Here is a 22,201-nt window from a genome sequence, read left to right as displayed (position 1 = left end):
TGTTGGTATTCATGTCGACAGGGCCCATACCAGGTTTGGGCCCACACCAGGTTCAGACCCACACAGGTTCAGACAGAGACACGGTTCAGATGCACACAAGGTTCGGCCTCAGGCAAGGCTCAGGGTTACACACGGTTCAGACACAGACCTCAACTTTCTGAGCATCGGGAACATTCTTTCTAAACCTCCCCTGTCTAAACCTGTTCCAATATTGTATGTTTCACCCTAATAAACTCCAATGAATTAAGCCCTAAACGACTTAGTCTCTCTTCGTATCACAGATTGTCACCCCAGGAATCGGTCTGGTAAACAGTCGCTGTTCTTCCTCTATACCAAGGACATCCTTCCTCAGATAAGGACATCAAAACTGCACCCAATACTCAAAGTGTGGCCTCAGCAATGTCCTGTACACCTGCAATAACACATCTCTATTCCTGTACTCTAATCTTCTCTTTATGAACGTCAGTATACCATTGGCTTTCATTACTGCCTATTGTACATGAACACTTAGTTACAGTTACTGACGCATGCGGGCACCAGGATCTCGCTGAGTATCCACCTCTCTCAGTTTACACCCATTCAAATAATAATCTATCTTCCTATTATTGTTGCAAAGTTATAACCTCACCCTTGCCCACATTTAACTGCAACTACTTAGTGCATGCTCACACACTGAGCCTGATCAAACCACACTGGAGCATGTTTGCATGTTTTTCATAGCTCACTCTCACCCACCCAACATCATCTGAAAATTTGGGAATGATACATTTAGTTCCATTTTCAGATTAATTAATATATAATGTGAACCGTTGGGTCCGTGCACAGATTCCTGCCGCACCCCACTAGACACTGAATGCCAAATCTTCGATTTCTATCTGCTAACCAGCTTTTTAGCCATCTCAAAACATTGCCTGTGATCCCATGCGCTTTCACTTTACATGGTAGTCTGTTATGTGAGACCTTGTTTAAATCCTTCTGAAAGCCTCAATAAACCCATCTGCTCACATCACTTTCTGCAATGTAATGCCTGGGAAAGACCAGTCTGCACTGGACCTAATCGTAAGGGTCACAAGACACAGCAACTCCACTCCATCCACTTCTCTATACTCCCACACTTACCCCAACTCTTAGCGTTCCAATCTCTGCAGCTTGGAACTCCCCGTGGAGCTCCCCGTGTGGACAGATTACACAGGCCTCAATTTGGTAGTTTATACTTGTGTATATTCAACTCATGAACCAGTTTGAAGTCATTGCACCCCTTAACCTCTAGGTCTGAGTAACTGCCGAGGGCTGACGGCCTTGGAATCCTTCTTTGGAGTTTCCATGCTGGGTCCGGTTCCTCCTGCTCAGCCTCGGAAGTGGGTGGTGTTCACCGGACCTGTGCTCGTCTCTTCCAACATGAGTGTTGTGGCCCGAGTTCCCTTTATCGGGAGACAATGTGGTCGAGAGGCTAAAACCTCTTCAGACTGCGAGGATCCCACTGGCGGAGATGGAGAGCAGGGGCTGGAGTGCCTGACATTCTTTCCAAAGATCCTGGTGTGCCGGGAATTGATTATTCCTGCATGGCTTGGACGAGATGGCTTGTGGATGATTGAAGCATTCCCATAGGATGGTATGTCCCAAGTGGATTTGATAGGAGACTGGTCCTATTCCGGACCTGAACGTGCCTCATAATGACACGGATCCATTGCCGTGATTCTTTACGAATAACCTAGTGACTCCCTTTAAGTGCTTCTCCCGGTTGATGGGAACGGCACTGAGTGTCAACTCCCACCTTTGGAATCAGACTTAAATTTACGCGATCTTCCCATGAGCAGCTCTGCTTGGACTATTCCACTTGTTGCAGACAGGAGGTGGTGGTGTTAGGAGGGTGGTGTTGTCCTGTAACTGAAGATGAATTTGGATGATTTGGCGTCCAAGGAGGCAGTGGAATGGTTTTCTGAACCTATTTTTCCTGTTTGGGCCGCTCTTTCTGCCAGGCCGCTGGATGATGGGTAATACGACACTGTCCTAACGTGTCAAAGTTTGTTCAAATTCATGCAATGCACAAATTCCTGACCGATGGAGGGTGGTCCATTTTCAGAAACCAACACCTGTGGGATGCCAGGTGTCAAAAAGAGGCGTGAAGTTGCTCCATTCGTGTCCTCGAGTTTGATGAACTCACCCTGTATGCGGTCATTCATTTTGAATCACCATCTCTCATTATCAGGAGCATAGACCTCATTAGCGGTCTGGCAATGTCCATGTGCAGCCACGCCTATGGCCGTCCCAGCCGTTCCCAAGTGTGAAGAGTAGTGACTGGTGACAGTTCTGTCCTTGTTGATATTGCCAACACTGACCCACGGGCAAATATCTGTATCCATACCTGGACACCAGGCATAGTAACTTGGAGGATCTACATTTTGCCACTCCTGGATGGCCATGGTAAAGTTCGTGGGATGGGGAACCTGGTTCAGGATGAGACTCTTGAACCCCATAAGCGTGTTTCATCTTCCACAGTCAGCTGTTCTCTGCCACTCCAATATGAGTCTAATTCAGGCTGTAACGACCTTTTGGTTTCCCCGTCAGCACTTGCTGCTTCAGTTTATTCAGGACAGGATAATTTTGCTTCCAGAACCGAATATTATTTGCTGCCACTGGGAGGGTTTTGAAAAAAAATCATGATTATCGTCTCTTCCATCAGGGACGCAACCAGTGATTGTTAATTGTAATCAACTCAAGGCATCTGCCTTCATGCCTCATCCTCCTCGTTGCCCATGTTCAGAGGGCAATTAAGTGTCAACCACGTTGCTGTGACCCTGGAGTCACCATTAAGCCTGACTACGGAAGGGCATCAGATTTCCTCCCCTGGGACACTGGTGAACCACTTGGGGTTTTCCAACAATCAACAATGTTTTTATGCTCACCAGCGGATTCTAAAGTCCAGATAATAGTATTCAAATTCCACCGTCTGCCGTGACAGGATCGGAACCCGGGTGCCAGAACATTAACTGAGTTTCTGTATTAATAGTCTCGTGATAAAACCACCAGTCCACACCCTGAGTGTACACACCCTGTGTTCCAGTCACCAAGACACACTATATTGTAGATGTCTGCAGGATTTCCGGATTGGACAGCATTAACTGCCTCAATCAGGGGGCTCATATTCCAATAACTCCACGTGATATTTATCGTTAAACTCATTAAGAATGTCTCAATGCCTCTTTTTTGTGCTTCTGTGTCTCCTCTCTCTCTTTCTCTCTTCCCCCCACCCGCACCGTCTTCTGTTTTTGTTGTTTCCGTTATACTCATTCAGTCTCACTCTTACCCATTCTGTCCCGCTCTCTGTCTCGATGTCTCTGTTGCGCTCTGTGTCTGGCTATTTCCCTCTGCCCCACTTTTTGTCTCCTGTTTTCCTTTCATCTCCTGTCCTTCTCTTATAACAACCTCCTGCCTGTCTTCTTCTGTCTCCCTTTCTCATTTCCTGTATATCACCCTCGCCATTTTCTCCACTCTCTATCCTGTCTCCCTCTCTTTGTGAGAGCCTCTCTCTGTCTTTGTTCTTTCTGTCTGTCTGCTTCTTTCCCTGTACCTGTTAGAAACTCTTCAAATTCAAGTCCTCCTTGTTTTGTGGCTTTCCCTCTCTCTACCAATTTGTCTCTCTCTATCACTCACATTGTTGCTAACACGCTCCTCTCTCTCTCCCTATCTGTAACTATTTCTGTTTTTGTGAGGGTGTTTTGTTGTTTACAGTATGAATGCCCAACAGAAAGAGTCAGGGGTCTTGTAGTTGTAGTTTCCTGTTATGGTGTATTGAGTTGAAGAATTGCAGTAATGGGGTATTTCAGTAGATCTTTTAGCTGCTGTCTGAAGTGAGTCTGTGTCACAGCATAAATGGCAGTATTTGTGCAGCAACTTGTGAGTTGTAGCATGAAGCCCAATTCCATAACAAAAAGATGTAACCTCATTGACTGGTAGCCCAAATTATACATCCGAATCCATATTGAATAAACCATTAATGTCGACCATAAGACAATGAAATTGGCTGAGATAACAAATAGTAAAATTATGGATTTCCTTCGACTCTCCATCTCTGGGTCTCTGGGATTCTCCCCACTGCTGTGAGCCCGGAGTCTCCTGCGGGCCCTGCTGCTCACTAAAATGTGTCTGACGGTGAGAGCATTGAGCAGCAGAATCAGGGCGAACGGGACACACGGGGTTAGAATGTTGTGGAGGAACTCGATTGTTGTCCAGACCGGAGATTCCACAACATCCCATGAGAAGTGACAAAACCAGGGATTGTTCGCCAGCCCATATCCTTTTAATAACATAAAATACCAGAAAATGTTCTTTAAAAAGCTCAGCACTGTCACTGTTCCCAGAACCACAGCAGCCGATTTCTCAGTGCAATATTTACTTTTCAGCTTGGGGCAGCAAATGGCCACAAATCGATCAAAGGTGAAAGTGACGGTGAACCAGACGGAACAGTCAGTGGCTGCATAAAGCAGGACAGCGTGGATGTTACACACGGGGACTGATAGCAGGAAATAAAACTTTTCCCAGTAAACAATGGGAATCTGTCTCAATATCAGGTCGAGGATAATGACCAGCAGATCCCCCACTGACATGGCCACCAGGTAACGAGTGACACATTTGGACAGACCACAGTTTCTGCTCGTCAGTGTCACAATTGTGATTATGTTCACTGTCAGGAAGGAAACGAAGAATAACGTTAGATATGATTCAGGGGGAAAAGTGACAATTTAGACTGAAAATAGAACAACATTTTAAAAAATAACGTGCATACAATCTGAATCACTTAAACCTCTTTTTATAGAACATAGAACATGGAACACTATAGCACAAATAGGCCCTTCGGCCAACGAGTTTCGCTGATCATATCCCTACCTACTAGACCTACCAATAAACCTCAATCCCATTAAATCCCATGTACACATCCACAAGTCTCTTGAAAGACCCCAAAGAGTTCACCTCCACCACCACCGACGGAAGCAGATTCCACTCACCCACCGCCCTCTGAGTGAAAACCTTACCCCTGACATATCCTCTGTACCTACTCCTCCGCACCTGAAACCTGTATCTTCTCGTAGCGACCATTTCAGCCCTGGGAAATAGCCTCCAAGAATCCACGCGATCGATACCTCTCAACATCTTATAAACCTCTATCAGGTCACCTCTCATCCTTCGTCTCCCCAGGGAGAAAAAAACCGAGCTCCATCAACCTATCCTCATAAGGCATGCCACCCAATCCTGGCAACATCCTTGTAAATCTCCTCTGCACCGTTTCAATAGCTTCCACTTCTTTCTTGTAATGAGGCAAACAGAACTGCGCACAGTACTCCAAATCTGATGTGACTAGGGTCTTATAAAGCTGCAGCATTATCTCCCCACTTCTCAACTCAATCCGTCGACTGATGAAGGCTAGTACACCATATACCTTCTTGACCACATCCTCCACCTGCGAGGCTGATTTGAGAGTCCTATGGACCCGGACCCCAAGGTCTTTCTGATCCTCGACACTGCTTAGATATTATACTCCTTCATCCCATTGGACCTGCCAAAATGGACCACTACACATTTATCCGGGTTGAAGTCCACCTGCCACTTCTCCGCCCAGTCTTGCATCCTATCTATGTCACGCTGCAACTTCTGACATCCCTACAGACTATCCACAACACCACCAACCTTCGTATCGTCGGCGAACTTACTAACCCATCCCTCCAATTTCTTATCCAGGTCACCTATGAAAATTACAAACATAAAGAATCCCAGTACAGACCCCTCTTTTTATTTTTATGATCCGACACGTCTTTTGGATCGTGAGAGGAAAGTGAAACATTTGATGGAAACCCACCCAGACACGGGAAGAAGGCCCAAACTGGACACAGACAGTGACCCGAGCCTGGGATTGAAGCCAGGTCCCTGATGCTGTGAGTCAGCAGTGCTAACCACTGTGCCACCGTGCTGGTCCATGGTAGGGCCAAAATAGTATACAATTTGGAAAGAGTTTTCCGGGGGTCCTCGACATTGACCCTGACTCAGCTGCAGGTAAATAGTCTCTCTAACTTGTGGGGGATTTGGAGAGTGAGAAGGTTGTGAGGGTAACCCTGACAGAAAATTCAGAGTGGAGTCCTGTATGTAGTAATCTGTCACCTTTCAGATAGCTACTGACAACCCCTGTAGCAGGGCTGGCACCAAACAGTGCTGGTTTCACCCTTTCCTCTGGAAACTAACAGCAGTTGACAGAGAGAGTTCCTAATGCCTCGACAGCTCAGAACCTCTATCATATTTACGAAAGACTGCAGAGAGACCATGGCATTGTGGCTGTCATTCGCACAATGCAGGAATAAATCATTATCTCACACTCGAATGACATAGAATTCAACTACCAGGGTTTGCTTTCAAAGCTTCAGGGTTCATTGTTATACTACTGTCCAATGTGTCCAGTGTATTTGCAGCTGGCCCACTATGACCTGCTGGACCAGTGAAGCTCAGCGAGTCCTCTCTCAGTAGGAAAGTTCCTGATCTGTGCACCAGGTAAGAAAAACTCAAACCAAGGCCGCTACCAAAAAAAACCAAATAGCCTGCCTTAATGAATATTGTCCAATGACACATTTGTCCAATATTATGTGATGCAGCAAAAGATTAGTTATGGCATGAATCAGTTCCAGCCTCCCAGATTGCCTGGATCCACTACAGTTTGCCTATATCCGCAACAGGTCCACAGATGCAATCTCCCTGGCCCTACAGTCAACATTGTAACCCTGACTCTTGTTTATCGACTACAGCTCAGCCTTTAACACCATTGTTCTAATGAAACTCAGTACAAAGTCTCTGGCCTGGGGTTAGGCTCCTCCCATTGCAATTTGATCCTGACAGACAACAATAAATAAGGACAGTCAAAACACCTCCTCCACAATCATTCTCATAAGTGGTGCCCCACAACACTGTGTCCTCAGCCCCACTATACTCCTTATACACAGATGACTCTGTGGCCAAATTCCCCTCCAACTTGATATCCAAGTTTGCTGATGACACCACTGCAATGATGACACCAAGAACAGGGAAGAGACGGAAGAGCTGGTGAACTGGTGGGACCACAGTAACTGGGAAGTGTCTGGAAGTGATGGGTTTGAGTTGGTTGGGTTTTCAGGGATCAGGTTGTGGGAGAGGCGGGTTTAAGTGGAATGTTAGAATGGAACCAATATAACAACCAACAGACTCACATTGGATCTGTTATAGTGATCAATGGGAACAAGCTGAAAGCTATCTAAACAACGAGAAAATGATGTGGTGGTCAGCTGACTCAGTATAAGTAAGAAGCTGCTGGGGTTTGATGGAGCTTGGAATGACCCAGGGTGAGACTCTGTCTCCTCAATTTCATGAAGTCCTAACATCCGCCGTATCCTCAGGTAATGAATTCAAAAGATTCACCACCCATTGAGAGAAGTAATCTCTCCCCATGGCTGTCTGAAATCTAACTGCTTCAGGTGATCGGGCTCTGCTTCTGGTGGTACTCCTGGCTCAGCACTGGTGGATCTGCCCTGAAGACAGTTGTGTGTTTTTTTTATATATATTCCTAATGACCTATCAACAACCCTGGACTCAGATTGGCTTGAGGTTGATAACAACAATAACTTCAAATTGGTCCCTTGTAGCTGTGTGTTTTATTTAAATTCATCGGCTGGCACAATGCAAAACCATGATGTGGAGATGCCAGCGTTGGACTGGAGTAAGTACAGTAAGAAGTCCCACAACACCAGGTTAAAGCCCAACAGGTTTATTTGGCAGCACAAGCTTTTGGAGCGCTGCCCCTTCATTCAGTGAGTGGAAGTTCTGTTCACAAACAGGGCATATAAAGACACAAACTCAATTTACAAAATAATGGTTGGAATGTGAGTCTTTAGAGGTATCGAGCCTTAAAGATACAGACAATGTGAGTGGAGAGAGGGCCAAGTGCAGGTTGTAGAGGTGTGTATTGTCTCCAGCCAGGACAGCTAGTGAGATTTTGCAAACCCAGGATTGCCGATCACCAGGAGTGTTCTCTTCCAGTTGGAGCATACTTCAGCAGTCACGGGCATTCAGCCTCAGATCTTCACGTAAGCATTCTCTAAGGTGGCCTTCATGACACACAGCAGTGCAGGATCGCTGACCAGACACTGATAGCCAAGTCCCACACACATGAGGACAGCCTCAACCGTGATCTTGGGTTTATGTCACATTATCTGTAACTCCCACGACTTATCTGGACTTGCAAAATCTCACTAACTGCCCTGGCTGGAGACAATACACACTCCTTTAACCTATGCTTATCCCTCTCTCCACTCACATTGTCTGTATCTTTCAGACTTGTTTACCCGTAAAGACTCACATTCCAACCATTATTTTGTTAATTGAGTTTGTGTCTTTACATGTCCTATTTTTGAACACAGCTCCTCACTCGCCTGAACAAAGAACAACATTCCAAAAGCCAATGGTGCCAAATCAACCTGTTGGATTTTAACCTGGGGTTGTGAGACTTCGGACTGTACTGACCATAAAGCAAAACCTGCCGTGCCAATTACCAAGGCAACCCCTATCTTTTTCGCCTCTGGAATAAGTGTGACAACTTAAAGTTTCTGTGTATTCAGCAATTTAAACATCTCAGCCTCAAGCACAAACACATTTTTAAGGAGTTTGCACACTTTTCCCCCTCCTACCGGTTTTCACAATTCTTTTTCATCTTCCTAACCATCTTTTACACCTTTACAAACTAAACTCCACAACACAGGCAACATTAACATCGTGATCTGCGCGTTGTAGATGTGATAACTCAATAAGGACGCAGACCACAAGCAACAGTCACAAACAGGGTAGAGCAGACGGCAAGATTGGCAGAGTTAAACACGGGTTACATCATTAATAATCAGTGAAGAAACTTACCAGGGACACCAACAATAGCCAGGATTGGATAGTAAAAGTATCGAATCAGTTTCAGTACATATTCAACACGATAAGTTGTAGGCAGCCGAACTTGAGAAAGCATGGAAAGTATCGAGTATAAACTCCTCTCAACTGTTGTAACATTCAGATCTCTGTCCCTCAGATGCTGAACCATTGAGGGAATGTCCAGATCTACCTTTCCCGGATTCAGGTCCATTGCAGAAATCTTGCAGTTTCTCTCTCCCAATGTTGATACCTCGACTCCCTCTCTGTGGAGCCGCTTATCACTGTGACACTCCCAATGACACCGTGCATAACTCCTTTATGAAGCATGGATGGGAATGCTCCAGAGGCACGATTAGGACTGGTTGAATTAATTCCGACATTAATTACAGTCACTGAACAAACAGGTTAACATTTTCCATTCAAAATATTTTTTGTAAATGCATCACAGAATAAGTCTGTGTCTGTGTGAGCGTTGCTGATGGAAGGAATTTTGGAAATATGGAAGGGTTGACCAGTATCTTTCAATCGTGCTGGGAGATGGGATTGTAACAAAGAAAGGAACACATTATGCAAAAGTCCCCCCAACTTGTCCATAAAGGGAGAACATTTTAAACCTGGAAATGTAGAGCTGTCAGCATCGCATCAGTGAAAGAAATGGGGAAAGTCTGAACCCAAAATCTTGGAGAAAATAACTTGTGACTACTAACACCATGGGTGGGTCCATTGTGATTTGTCATTTATATTAATGATTTGGATGAGAATTCAGGAGGCATGGTTATTAAGTTTTCAGACGACACCAAGATTGGTGGCATAGTGGATAGTGAAAAAAAGGTTATCTCTGATTGTAACGGGATCTTGATCAATTGGACCAGTGGGTTGATGAATGACAGATGGAGTTTAACTTAGATAAATGCGAGGTGATGCATTTGATAGATCGAACCAGGACAGCTATTAGTTAATGCTGAGGTACTGGGGACAGTTAGAGAACCAAGAAATCTGGGATGGTACAGGTTCATAGCTCCTTGAAAGTGGAGTCACAGTTGGGCAGTGTTGTGAAGAATAAATTCGGCATACTTGGTTTCCTTGGTCAGAACAGAGAATAAAGCAGTTGGGACACCTTGTTGAAGTTGTACAAGACATTGGTAAGGCCACACTTGGAATAATCTGTACAGTTCTGGTCACTCTGTTATAGGAAGGATATTATTAAGTCCGAAGAGACCAGAAAAGATTTACGAAGAGGGTATCGGGACTTGATTGTTTGTGTTTTAAGGAGAAACTTGAGAGACTCGAACTTTTTCCCTGGGGTGTAGGAAGCCTAGGGTTAATCTTATGGAGGTCAAGAAAATAATGGGGAACTGATCAGCTAGATATTCAATATATTTTCGCAAAGGCAGGAGATACAAAAACTAGGGGGAATAAGTTGAAGGCGAGGTGAGAAGATACGTAAGGGTCTGGGTGAGCAATTGTTTCACATAGAGGGTAGTAAGTTTCTGGGACAAGCTGCCAGAGGGAGAAGCGGTGGGTACAGTTTTGACTTTTCAAAAAGCACTAAGACAGCTAAATGGATAAGATAGACACAAATGGGTCAAATGCCGTCAATTGGAGAGCTTAGCGTTCTATAAAAAAGGCAGCATGGACAAGTTGGGCCGAAGGGTCTGTTTCCATGCTGTAAACCTCAATGACTATGATTTTCCTGCCGTGTTTGTTCCAATGCCAAAAAAATCCCTCCTGAGGTCACCGGACTTTGATATGATCCATGTCTCGCCTGCCATGGGAATCGTAATGGGCGGGATAGGACAATCCCACCTCGTGTTAATCAGTAGCAAGACGTGTTTGTCTCATAGAATCACAGAATTCCAACCGTGCAGGAGGAAGTTATTTAGCCCATCGGGCCTGCACCAGTCCAAATGGGCCACAACACTCCCAGCCAGATCCTATCCCATAATCCTCTGGAAGTCTCCTTCCCCCTCAGACACCCACTCAGCCTCTTTCAATCTCAAACAGCTCAATCAGTCCTGCCCACCCTCAGCACCCCACCCACAACCGCCCCCCCCAGACTCCTCACTCACCCGACTCATCCTCAAAACCCCACTCGACCCTATCCCCCTCTGATCCCCACTCAGCCATCTCCTCCTCAGGCTCCTCACACAGCCACCCACACCCTCTCAGAACCCCACTCAACCCCCTGACCACTTACACAGCCCACTCAGTTACGCTCCCACCTCAGACACTCCTGTCAGCCCCCTCCCCCTACTCCCTCGTTACTCAGCCCCCCTTCAGGCCTGAGTCTTGGCAGTGTCCATGACACTGTCCACTTGTACTGACACCTGTATTTCGCGCCTTGTTCCTGCACGGAGAGTTGAGGAGGTTTATCTGCCTCGTGAGTTTGAGATTGTCTGTAGTTAAAGACAGTATTGGTCACTTCAAATTATAACATAACACCAGTCACAATTTGGAAATTTGTCATCGATAATGTGCTTATGTGAAATACACCTCAGTCTCTTTGCTTCACCTCACGGTTTTGCACCACTGCTCTGTATGTGTTCTCTATCTAGCTTGTGGTATGCCTGCCTTGAAATTGTTTCATCGGACAATGTACAGAGATTCGTTCTCTCAATCCACGCTGTAGCGACTCTGATAGTGTTTTTAAGGGGCAGTGTAAAGGGAACTATTTCCTGCCTAGCACTGTCCTGCTTCGCCCTCTGATGAAGCAGAGCCTTCGCTGTTTAGAATTATCTGAAACTCGTCAGTGAGGGACTAATTTATGAATGAAATCACCGATGTCTCCTCATTGTTCACTCATTCGGTCTCTGGATTTTATCATAAAAAGGCAGAGATGAAGGTGTTTTTACATGGGTGGATCACTGGGTGGCGCAGTGACCCTTTCACGGATGGGCCGTGAGTTTAGCCACATCCCATACATGACTGGGGGGACATGCCTGTCTGGGAAAGTAGGGTTGGGGGGCGGGGATGGGGGGCGGACTCTATAATAGGGAAATGGAGCTGAGTTGATGGCTTTTAGAGAACGGAATTAAGCCAAACCAGAGATGGTTAAATTTTTATTCAATGTTTATTTTAAAAATTCAGAGATTTCACAACGATTTTTTTTGAAGCTAGAAAAGTGAAGATAATGATCGAACTTTACATTGAAAATAGAACACATGCACAGGGAATCCGTCAATATTTGTACATCTGTTACATACACCAGAAATAGAAAACAGGATATTAATAGGAAGAGGAATTAACAACTGTGAATAAGAAATAAAACAAGTTTCTTATTTACACATGAAACTTGAACTACGGGGAAACTATTAACCATAATTACATTGTAACAAAAATGCCTCATACAATTTACACTGAAAACTGAAATAGAATCTAAGGTAGCCTCAGTTACAGATTCAGAATGATAAGCTGGGAGAATTTTACTGATACAATCACCGAGAGCTGATATTGTAGTTGAACCGTACAGAGATCTTGATAATCAGCTGAGGGAAATCTTCAGCGTCCAAAGTTCAACCCGTCATTTGATCTGTAAAATAGAGGCAATATTGAAGCAGATGTTTCTGATGCGGGACATTAATGTTAGAGTTTTTAATCAGTGAAACATTGAGAGATTTTCAAATCCATTCTGTCAGTTTGAAATGTGAGTGAATTGAATCATCTCACCTTCACCAGAGTGACGGCAGTGCTGTAGAAAATGCTCAGGAAGAACAGGACGATAAATGTGGAAGCGGTTGTCCAGATGTTGCTGTTATCATCCTCATTGCCTTCAATCCAGATGCGGTCGGTGGGGTCTGGGGGCGGAGACCAGGAAATGAAATTAGATTACTTTATTTATCCAGGGAATTTAATTGTTATTTTTCTTTTCCCTTCATAAACTGTTAAACCATTTTCTTGTATAATTTTCTATGTATATCTGCTGTTAAGTTCAGGACACTCAGTAACTGACCTCTGTAACGATCTTCACACTTGACCGTTATGTACATTCCTTGGACAGTCCACATCAGAAAACACTGAAGGTGGTTTCTTGAGAATCAGTTCATTTTCGAACTGTTTGTCAATATTCCTTATTGAAGAATATTGTGACTGATATGGAGGAACGTTCACTGATCAATGATTGTTTTCACAGATGGTGACTGATCTGCAAACTGTGAATACTGCTGTTTAAGAGCTGGGATGCAATTTCCGATCTTTTCTTATTCATGATGGAAATGGATCGTTGATAACTAGCTTAATTTAGTTTCTCAACGTGTTTTTGATGCAATGTACATTGGGCTAGTTGTCGGTAGATATGTCCATTAAATTTCATGTTTAAATTTTACTTTCATCATTTACCTACCATTTGTATTTAAATTATTTCATTTGTGTGTGTGTACATTAGCATCTTGTGCTCTGCATTAATCTTTGGCTCTGAGTTAATATATGTACACGAGCGTTAATGTACGCGTTCATTTCCCTGTGTTTGTTGATCTGTGTAGTTGTGTGCCTGCATCGGCGTGTATATTTTATTCTGACATTGTGTATGTGTAACTCTATTATTGTGTTAAGTCTATGTAAATTTAATAATGCCACTCTTAATGGGTGCACATATGTTTCTGTTTTTTCCTATGAGTTAATTTCTTTCATTCTAGTAATGTTTGTTTCCCTTTATGTGTGTGTCTGTTTCCCCATGTGTCTGTGTGTGTACCTGTTAACATGTATGTATGTATATACGTGTTGATAATTCTTCATAACGATATCTTGATATATGTTTGTGTTTCAATATGTAGTAATGTGTGCTATGGTATTCTGTTCTGTATGATCTTGTTAGTTTTTGTGTCTACATGTTTGCATGCAAATGTTTTGCTGTCAGTTCATCTATATGCAGTCTGCTTATTTGTTTATATGCATTTCCGTATATATCTGTTAATGTGTATAACATTGTGTATCCCTATATCTATAATCCTGTCAGAGTGAATGTGTGCTAATATATATATACTTATTTGAGTATATGTATAAATATGTATATGAGTGCACTTATGTGGATCTGCATGAATGTGTGTCTGTCTGTGTTGTATCCATGCATGTATGTGTTTGTGTTTGGGTCTGTGTACCGACCCACATAGGTGTATGCACTTGTGTGTTTTATGTGTGTATGTGTGCGTGCTTTTGTATACAATTGATTGTGTGCATATGCTGTAGTTTTTGTGCCTGTTTGTACAAGTGTGAGTCTACATATTCGTGTGTGTGTGTGTGTGTGTGGCTACACGTGTATTTCTAATTGTGATAGTTTTGTGCAGTATTGTCAGTGCGTGTATTTTTTAACTGTTGCTTCAAGATTCACCGGCAATTATTAACTGAACATGATCCAAATAATCCGAACAATGGAGCACATTTTCAGAGTCTGCTCTTTAAGTTTCTTTTATATGAGTGCTACGGTGATATCAGGAGAGTGAATGAAATAATTCATTGATGCATCTCAGAAACCCCAGTAACAAGCAGTGAAAACCGGGGAGGATTTAATTATGTATTTAAATTTGTGTTATGGGAAATCAATGTCAGCACATGATTAACAGAAACAAGAGTGTTGAAACATTTTTGAATTATTTTGCATATATTAGTTTATGTGTATTATATACTTCAGTGATACTTTGATAATGATAATGATACTTCAAAATCTGTAGCAAAGAAGGAATCTAATTTGTACTGTTGTCAACTGACTCCTGATTATAGGCAGCCGTTCCCTTCCAAACATGCTACTTATGAGAGGGAGGAGAGTGAGCTCATAGTGGTAAACTCTCTATCCTGTGAAGCAATGTTCCTGATGGTTCTGACCACTGAGGAAGTGGAGGTGAGTGGATTAAATAATGGCATTCCTCCTCTTTTCATTGAGGAAGTTGTGGTACATGGGTTAGCTATTGATCCTCTCCTCTCTTTGTTGGGTAAGTAGGAATCCGGTATGTTAACAATCCCTCTCTCTGATGGGGGGATTGTTGCTCGATGTTTTTGTGTGACCCTCACTTCAGTTCCCAGTGGGTTTGGTGCAGCAGCTTAAAACTGACGAAGGGTAAAAGCATGGACAATGAGAGAAGCAGAAACACCGAGATCTAAATGTTGTGTTTGTTTGTCAGAAATGTTGAAATTGTTGGATTTTTCCTCAGGGAGGAAAGTCAGTGAATTTATTTTGGAGAATCCTGTAATAAATGAGCTCTATTCTGTCTCTAAGACAGGGTGGATCTGAACTGGGCGCAGAAGTTCAACAAGACTTGGAATTTGGCCTGAAAATATCTGACTCAAACCAAAAAAAAATCAATTGGAAGGAAAACTGAAAAGCAATCAATGAAGCGATTGGGTATTTCATTTATCGTTAGAGGAAAATGAATTTATTCTTTTTATTGTAGTTTTAAATGTAACCAAGTGATCCTCATTGACATGAATTAACCGTATCCATCAGTGCAAGGGAAATGTTCACAAAACTGGGTTTACCGCTGGATTTGTCAACTGTTCTGTTGATGATCTTCAAGGGGATGGCTTCATGTCCCACCACACAGGAGTAAGAAGCGCCGCTGGACCATTCCTCTGCTGCAATGGATAACAGGCTGTACATGAAGAAGGAGTTATTGCCGTTCTCCGCCACCACCTCGGTGTTCTTGTAGTTGCCGGGATTCACCGGCTTGTCGTTGACGGTCCACTTGACGAAGATCTCTCGGGGGGAGAAGCGTCTCACTAAGCAGCTGAGAGAGACGAAACTCTGAGCGGAGACGTCTTCTGCCGAGGGCAGGAGGACAGAGACGACCGGTTCCCGCGGATTTGGATCTGCAGAAAATGTACAATAAATGTCAATAAACTGGAAAATTCTGGAGACAATGAAACCGCTGGTTAGATATTAGGAAAATGTGCTTCGCTTTTGATTTTAAATGTTTCCATTTTTGACTTCCAGCTTGGAGGAGAGGGGAACACAATTGTTTTCTCAAATAACTCAGGGGGGGCTGACTGGGAAGTTTCAGAAATTTTACAGCACAGAATCAGGCCATTCGGCCCAACTGATCCACTTTCCTTTTTGGTTTCCTAGTTTTGATACACCACATCAGACTCCTCCCTTCTTCTTCGACCTAAACCCAGTAACATCGACTTCAGTTCATTTTTCATTCATCAACACATCAAACTCCCCATAAAAATATCGATCGGCCCAGAATCGTTGAGTTGCAGTTTTTTTTTCATTGAGGGGAGACCATTAATGCACTGAATACTAAATATTGACTTGCACACTTCCACTGGAGATAGCCACAGTGATGCATTTACATAGAAACATAGTATAGTACAGCACAGTACAGGCCCTTTGGCCCATTAATGCTGTGCCGAACTATGTCCAATCCTAAGATCAAGCTATCCCACTCCCTATCATTCTGGAGTGCTCCATGTGCCTATCCAATAACCGCTTGAAACTTCCTAAAGTGTCCGACTCCACTATCGCAGCAGGCAGTGCATTCCACACCCCAAACACTCTGTGAGTGAATAATGTACCTTGGACATCCCTCCTATATCTCCCACCATGAACCTTAAATTTATGCCCCCTAGTGACAGCTGCATCCACCTGAGGAAATATTCTCTGCACGTCCACTCTATCTATCCCCCCCATCATCTTATATATCTCTTTTAAGTCGCCTTTGATCCTCCTCTGTTCTAAAGAGAAAAGCCCCAGCTCCCTCAACCTTTCCTCATGAGACCCACCCTCCAAACCAGGCAGCATCCTGGTAAATCTCCTCTGCACTCTCTCCAATGCTTCCACATCCTTCTTATAGTGAGGTTACCAGAACTGCGCACAATATTCCAAATGTGATCCGATGTAGTTGCAGCATAACCCCACAGCCTTCAACTCAAACTCCCTATAAATAACCGGCAAAACACTATAGGTCTTCTTCACGTTTCTATCCACTTGAATCGTAACCTTTAGAGATCTGTGGATATGAACCCCAAGATCTTCCGGTTCCTCCACATTCCTCAGAACCCTAGCTACATTTTGACCCCACATTTGACCCCACAGTCTCTCAGCTCACCTGTTTCCTTGTGGATAGATGTTCTTAAAGGAGTCGGCAGATCCTGATGGCTCACCACGCATTCAAACACAGCCGCACTCAGCCAGGCTTGTGTGGAGATGTTTAATTTGCTGATCACGCTGTCAGGATCCGCTCCGGGCTTTTCGGCAATCTCTGATTTCAAATACTTCCTGTCTCGGATCCAGGACACGTTAACTCCATAAGGAGCATGAGAAATGATGCAGGTTAAGGTCACGGTCGCCTCCAGTAAGACCTGTTCTATTGGTGGCGGCTGTATCTTCACTGTAGATTCATGGCATTCGAGAGGGTCTGTGAATGAAAAATGAAAATCAACCCTAGTTCCCCTTCAGAAGCAGGACAGCAGTCTTCAGACTGAAGGAGACCAAGTTGCCTTCGAGGTATCAATCTCCAACTACCGCCTTTCAATTTCTATAGGCGATGGCAAACCAGCTTGTTCTATGAAATTATTCCCTTTATTAAAGTATTGTAGCTGCTGTATCATTCTCATGAATCAGCATTACAACTGATACCACCCTGAACTCAGGAACAGAGTACTGGCCGTTGCTTTATAAGGTTAAGATGCATTTTGCAATATTTTACCCCTGTGCTGTGACCTGTGAAACAGTCCGATATCCACTGTCTCTCCAAGTCTTACCGGCTGTCTCAAGAAAAAAAAAGGTCACGTCAAGGCCACCTCACTCACTTCAAGACAGAAGGGAACATTATTTGAAAAGGAGACAGTGGCATGGCGTGTTGTCGATGGAGTTGTAACCTAGGGCGACACTCTGGGGAAATAGATTCGAATCTCACCACTGCAGATGGTGAAATGGGAATTTAATAAAAATCTGTGATTAAAAGTCAAATGATCACCATGAAGCCTTTGTTGTAAAAGCCCACCTGGTTCACGAATGTGCTTTAGAAAAGTAAACCTGCTGTCTTTATCTGGCCTGGCATGCATGTGACTCCAGATTCACAGCAACGTGGTCCACACTTAAGAGCCCTCAGGGATGCAATATAAATGCACATCTCAGGAAGCAATAACAAAAATTGCTGTTGTGATGAAATTCTGAGTAGCACTGTCTGAATGGAGCAAACTACATGACAATAACTTAGAAATTGTTCGATGCTTTGTACTAACTTTAATAGATCCCTAATTCCAATTAACATCAGAATGGTATATTTTATGCACGATTTGAGTCTCTTACCCCGAGATACGCTGATGTTCTGACTCTGAGTGACTTCTTGATGAGTGACCTGGCAGGTATAGACCGCTTTGCTGAACCATTCCCCAGCGGAGACTGTCAGCCGACTGCTGGCCGAGAAGTTCCCGTTCACTCGACAGGCGGGAGAGGTGACAATTCCTGAATGCGTGGGTTCCCCATTCTTCAGCCAACTCACTTCCATTGACCCTGGCTGGAAATCGATGATTGAGCAGACGATGGTTGCAAATTTGCTGCTTGAGATTTCTTCACTCGAACTCACGGTGAGGATAACAGTTGGATGGAAAACTTGAGGACCTTCAGAAAAAAAGCATATTCGTCATTTCCTGCAGAAGATGTGGATCAATTAAACTTTTGTTGACATTAGCAACTCATTTGCAGTCAATAGACACTAGCCGGAACAATCCAGGGGTCTGGATTATGCACATCTATTTAACTGAGTTATAACCAAGGCCCTACATGTTAACCACAGTGTTTCTGTTTCACACAAGTTCCACAACACTTACATGGCATTTCAACGCTCTTGACTGAGCTGCTGTGTTGAACCTCACAGTCAATTCTGGGACATTCTCCCGCTGAGTCGCTGATGGTTAACTGGCTGCTCAGGGTGTAGGTTCCCTTCGTGTTTCGCACTGACGGGTACGTCTTAAACCCAGTGGTGAACGGCTGCCCATTTTTCTTCCATTTCACTTTGGAGACATCTGGAGAGTAATCCATCGCCAAACAGCAATAGGTGATGGAGCCGTCGGAGTTCTGTTGCTGACAGGAGGAGACCAGGCCGTAGAGAGTGGGCGGAGACGGTGTCGCTGGGAAAGAATAGCCAATTGAACAAGTTAGACTCTTAATTGCGTTTATTAAGTCATCAAACATATTATTACAAATATGTTTCTATATCAGATATAGCTTTTGGTGTTGAAGGGATGAAGGGATATGGGTAGTAGGTGTGATCAGGATATTGATGAGCTCTGACCAAAGTGAATGGTGGAGTAGGTTCAATGGGCCGAATGGTCTAGTCCAGCTTCTATTTTCTATGTTTCTATCTCAAACATTGGTTAAAATTATGGACTTTCCTAACACTTCCTGATTAAAATATACATCCACCTTTGAGATTATGTTACTTCTATCATTTGGGAATTGTCATCTCTGTAGAAACTCATATCCCTGTCTCCAATTCTATCAAATTAGCAAGGAAAAAGAATACATTCTGTTAGTCTCAAAATGACATGTCATTCATTGGATTAACAGAGAACAGCAAAGATTGTCTCCATTATTGCGGCAACCATTTATTTCTCAAACAACAACACTTTGTGATGAAGAAGTTGTCTCTTCGTTCATACCATCCTCTCACCTGATGAGGGAACTCCAACGGCTTGTGATTCCAAATAAACTTGTTAGACTTTAACCTGTTTTTTTGAGAATCCTTACTGTGCCCACACCAACCTCACTCCGGCATCTCCACACTAGTTTTGGAAATTGCCTGGGTTCAAACTGCTTGATGCCCCTTCCGCTCTCCAACTCACTGCCTCTCACTCCACAAAACGGAGATTAGTGACTTTGCTTCAAAAATACCTCCGGAATGAATACTTACTGAATGATCAGGAAACTCTAAATGTGATTATAAATTCAAATAAATCCAACATTGACTAATTGAAGGATCACACGTTAATAGGAACAGTTGGCCATTCGGGCCCTGAAGTCTCCTCCATCATTCACTGAGATTACAGATGAGCTGATTGTGGTGCTAGCTCTATTCTGAACCTCCTCACTCCGCCTGTCCATCACCCGCTCTCTGCCCATTTTCCCCAGCTCTTTGCCCTTTCCCCTGGGTCTCTGCCTTTCGCGGTGGCTCTTTTTTCTCTTTTATCCAGTTCTCTGTATTTCCATCTGGCTCTCTACACTTCCCTCCAGCTCTGTGCCCTCTCCCCCGGCTCTCTGCTCTTTCCCCCAGCCCCTTACGCGTTCCGTCAGCTCTCTGCCCTCTGTCCCTGGTCCCTACCCTCTTTCTCCTTTCCCTCAGCTCTCTGCCATTTCCCCTGCTCTTTCTGCCCTTTTCCCCGGCTCTCTGGCCTTTCGTCTACCTCCCTGCCCTTTTTCGTGCCTCCCTGCCTTTCTCCTGGTTCTCGCTCCTTTCCCTGGTCTTTCTGCCCTTTCCCCCATCTCTCTGCCCTTTCTTTCGGCTCTCTCCCCGTTCACTGGTCTCTCTGCCCTTTCCCCTGCTCCCTGCCCTTTCTCCACTCTCTCTGCCCTTTCCCCTGGCTTTCCGCCCTGTTCCCCGGCTGCGTGCACTTTCCCCCGCCTCTATGCCCTTCCCCCAGCTCTCTGCTGTTTCCCCCGGCTCTCTGCCCTTCTCCCCGCCCCCCGCTCCCCCCCCCCCTCCCCCGCCACGGCTCTCTGCCCTTTCCCTCGCTTCCTGTTCTCCCCTGACTCTTTGTCATTGCCCCTGGCCCCGAGCCCCCAGCGATTCCCTCCAGCTCTCTGCACTCCCAGGGCAACTCCCACCTTTGAACACCAAACTGCTGCTTGAGGTCTTTCTTCTCTCTCGTTGCAGACCATCCCCACACAGATTTTGTGAGTGTGAGTGAGAGAATGTGAGTGTGTGAGGGTGAGTGATTAAATGAGTGAGAGTGGATGAGTGACGGTGTATGCGTGATGGAAGGTGGGTAAGTGAGTGTGAGTGAGCGAACTTCTTTGAGTGACAATGAGTGACTGAGGGTGAGTAACTGTGGGTGAGGGTAAGAGAGCGTGAGTAAATGACGGTGAGTGAGAGAGGGTAGGTGAGTGAAGGTGGTTGGATGGGTGTAGGCAAGCAAGATTGAAAGAATGAGGGAGAGTGAGTGAGGATGTGTGAAGGTTAGTGGAGGTGGGTGAGTGAAAGTGAGTGAGATTGAGCGAATGAGAGTGAGGGAGTGAATGTAACTGAGTAAGTGAGGGGTGAGAGTGAGTGAGTCAGGGTGTGTTACCGAGGGTGGTGTGTGAGAGTGTGTGAGGGAGAATGACTGTAGATGGGTGGGAGAATGAGGGTGAGTGAGTGGAGGTGTTTGATGAGGATGAGGATTTGTGAGTTAGCGTGCGTGAAGTTGAGTGATGACGAGTATGTGAGGGTGTGTGAGTGAATTGTTTGCGTGAGTTTGAATGGGTGACCTGGCGGAACTGAGAGAGAGACACAGAGAGAGGGTCATTGAGCTTGAGTTTGTGCGGGTGAGTCTGGGTGATTGAGGGTGGGTAGGTGAGTGAGGGTGAGTGAGAGTGAGTGAGACTGGATGAGTGAGGGTAGGTAAGTTGGGTGAGTGAGTGAGACTGAGTGAGACTGGATGAGTGAGGGTGGGTAAGTTGGGTGAGTGAGTGAGAGTGAGCGAGACTGGATGAGTGAGGGTGAGTGAGAGTGAGTGAGACTGGATGAGTGAGGGTGAGTAAGTGTGGGTGAGTGAGTGAGTGTGAGAGAATGGTGAGTGAGCGAGAGTGAGTGAGGCTGGGTGAGTGAGGGTGGATTAGTAGGATGAGTGAATGAAGGTGAGTATGAATGTTGGTGACTGACTGAGGGTCTAAGTCAGTGAGTGAGGTTTAGTGAGCGACGTTGAGTGAGTGATGGTGTATGAGTGTGGGTGGCTGAGTAACAGTGAGTTAATGAAGGTGCGTGAGGGTGAGTGCGTGTGAGTGAGTGAATGTGGGTGCGTGACTGAGGATGTGAGAATGAGTGAATGTGAGTGAGTCAGTGAGGGTGTCAGAATGAGTAAGTCAGGGTATGAGATTGAGGATGAACGAGTGAGGTTGAATGAGTGTTTTGTGGGTGAGTGTGGGTGAGTGAGTGAGGATGGATGAGATTGAGTGAGAGAATGAGTGTGTGAGGGCGTGAGGATGAGTGAGTCAGGGCGTGTGTTTGAGTGAACGAGTGAGGTTGAATGATTGCTTATGGGTGAGTGAGTGAGGATGGGTGAGAGTGAGCGAATATGAGTGAGTGAGTGAGTGAGTGTGTGAGGGTGAGTGACTCAGGGTGAAACAGGATCATTGAGTTTGTGA

At 44.7% G+C, this 22,201-nt stretch overlaps 1 long non-coding RNA gene and 1 gene segment (V, D, J or C); both read right to left on the bottom strand.

Annotated features, from left to right (window-relative positions):
* LOC145362544 (uncharacterized) overlaps positions 1-22,201 on the bottom strand; it is a 538,269-nt gene that overhangs the window by 109,663 nt on the left and 406,405 nt on the right. The gene's annotated exons all lie outside the window — the stretch shown is intronic.
* Positions 15,311-18,901, bottom strand: LOC145362336 (Ig heavy chain C region-like). The segment is given in 5 exon segments: positions 15,311-15,330; positions 15,568-15,723; positions 16,965-17,273; positions 18,170-18,481; positions 18,691-18,901. Coding segments are annotated over 5 exon segments (1,008 nt in total).

The sequence above is a fragment of the Carcharhinus amblyrhynchos genome, unplaced genomic scaffold (assembly GCF_965287045.1).
Source record: "Carcharhinus amblyrhynchos unplaced genomic scaffold, sCarAmb.v2.hapA scaffold_38, whole genome shotgun sequence".
In the NCBI taxonomy this organism is placed as follows: Eukaryota; Metazoa; Chordata; class Chondrichthyes; order Carcharhiniformes; family Carcharhinidae; genus Carcharhinus; species Carcharhinus amblyrhynchos.
This window is presented reverse-complemented; position numbering and strand designations above follow the sequence as displayed.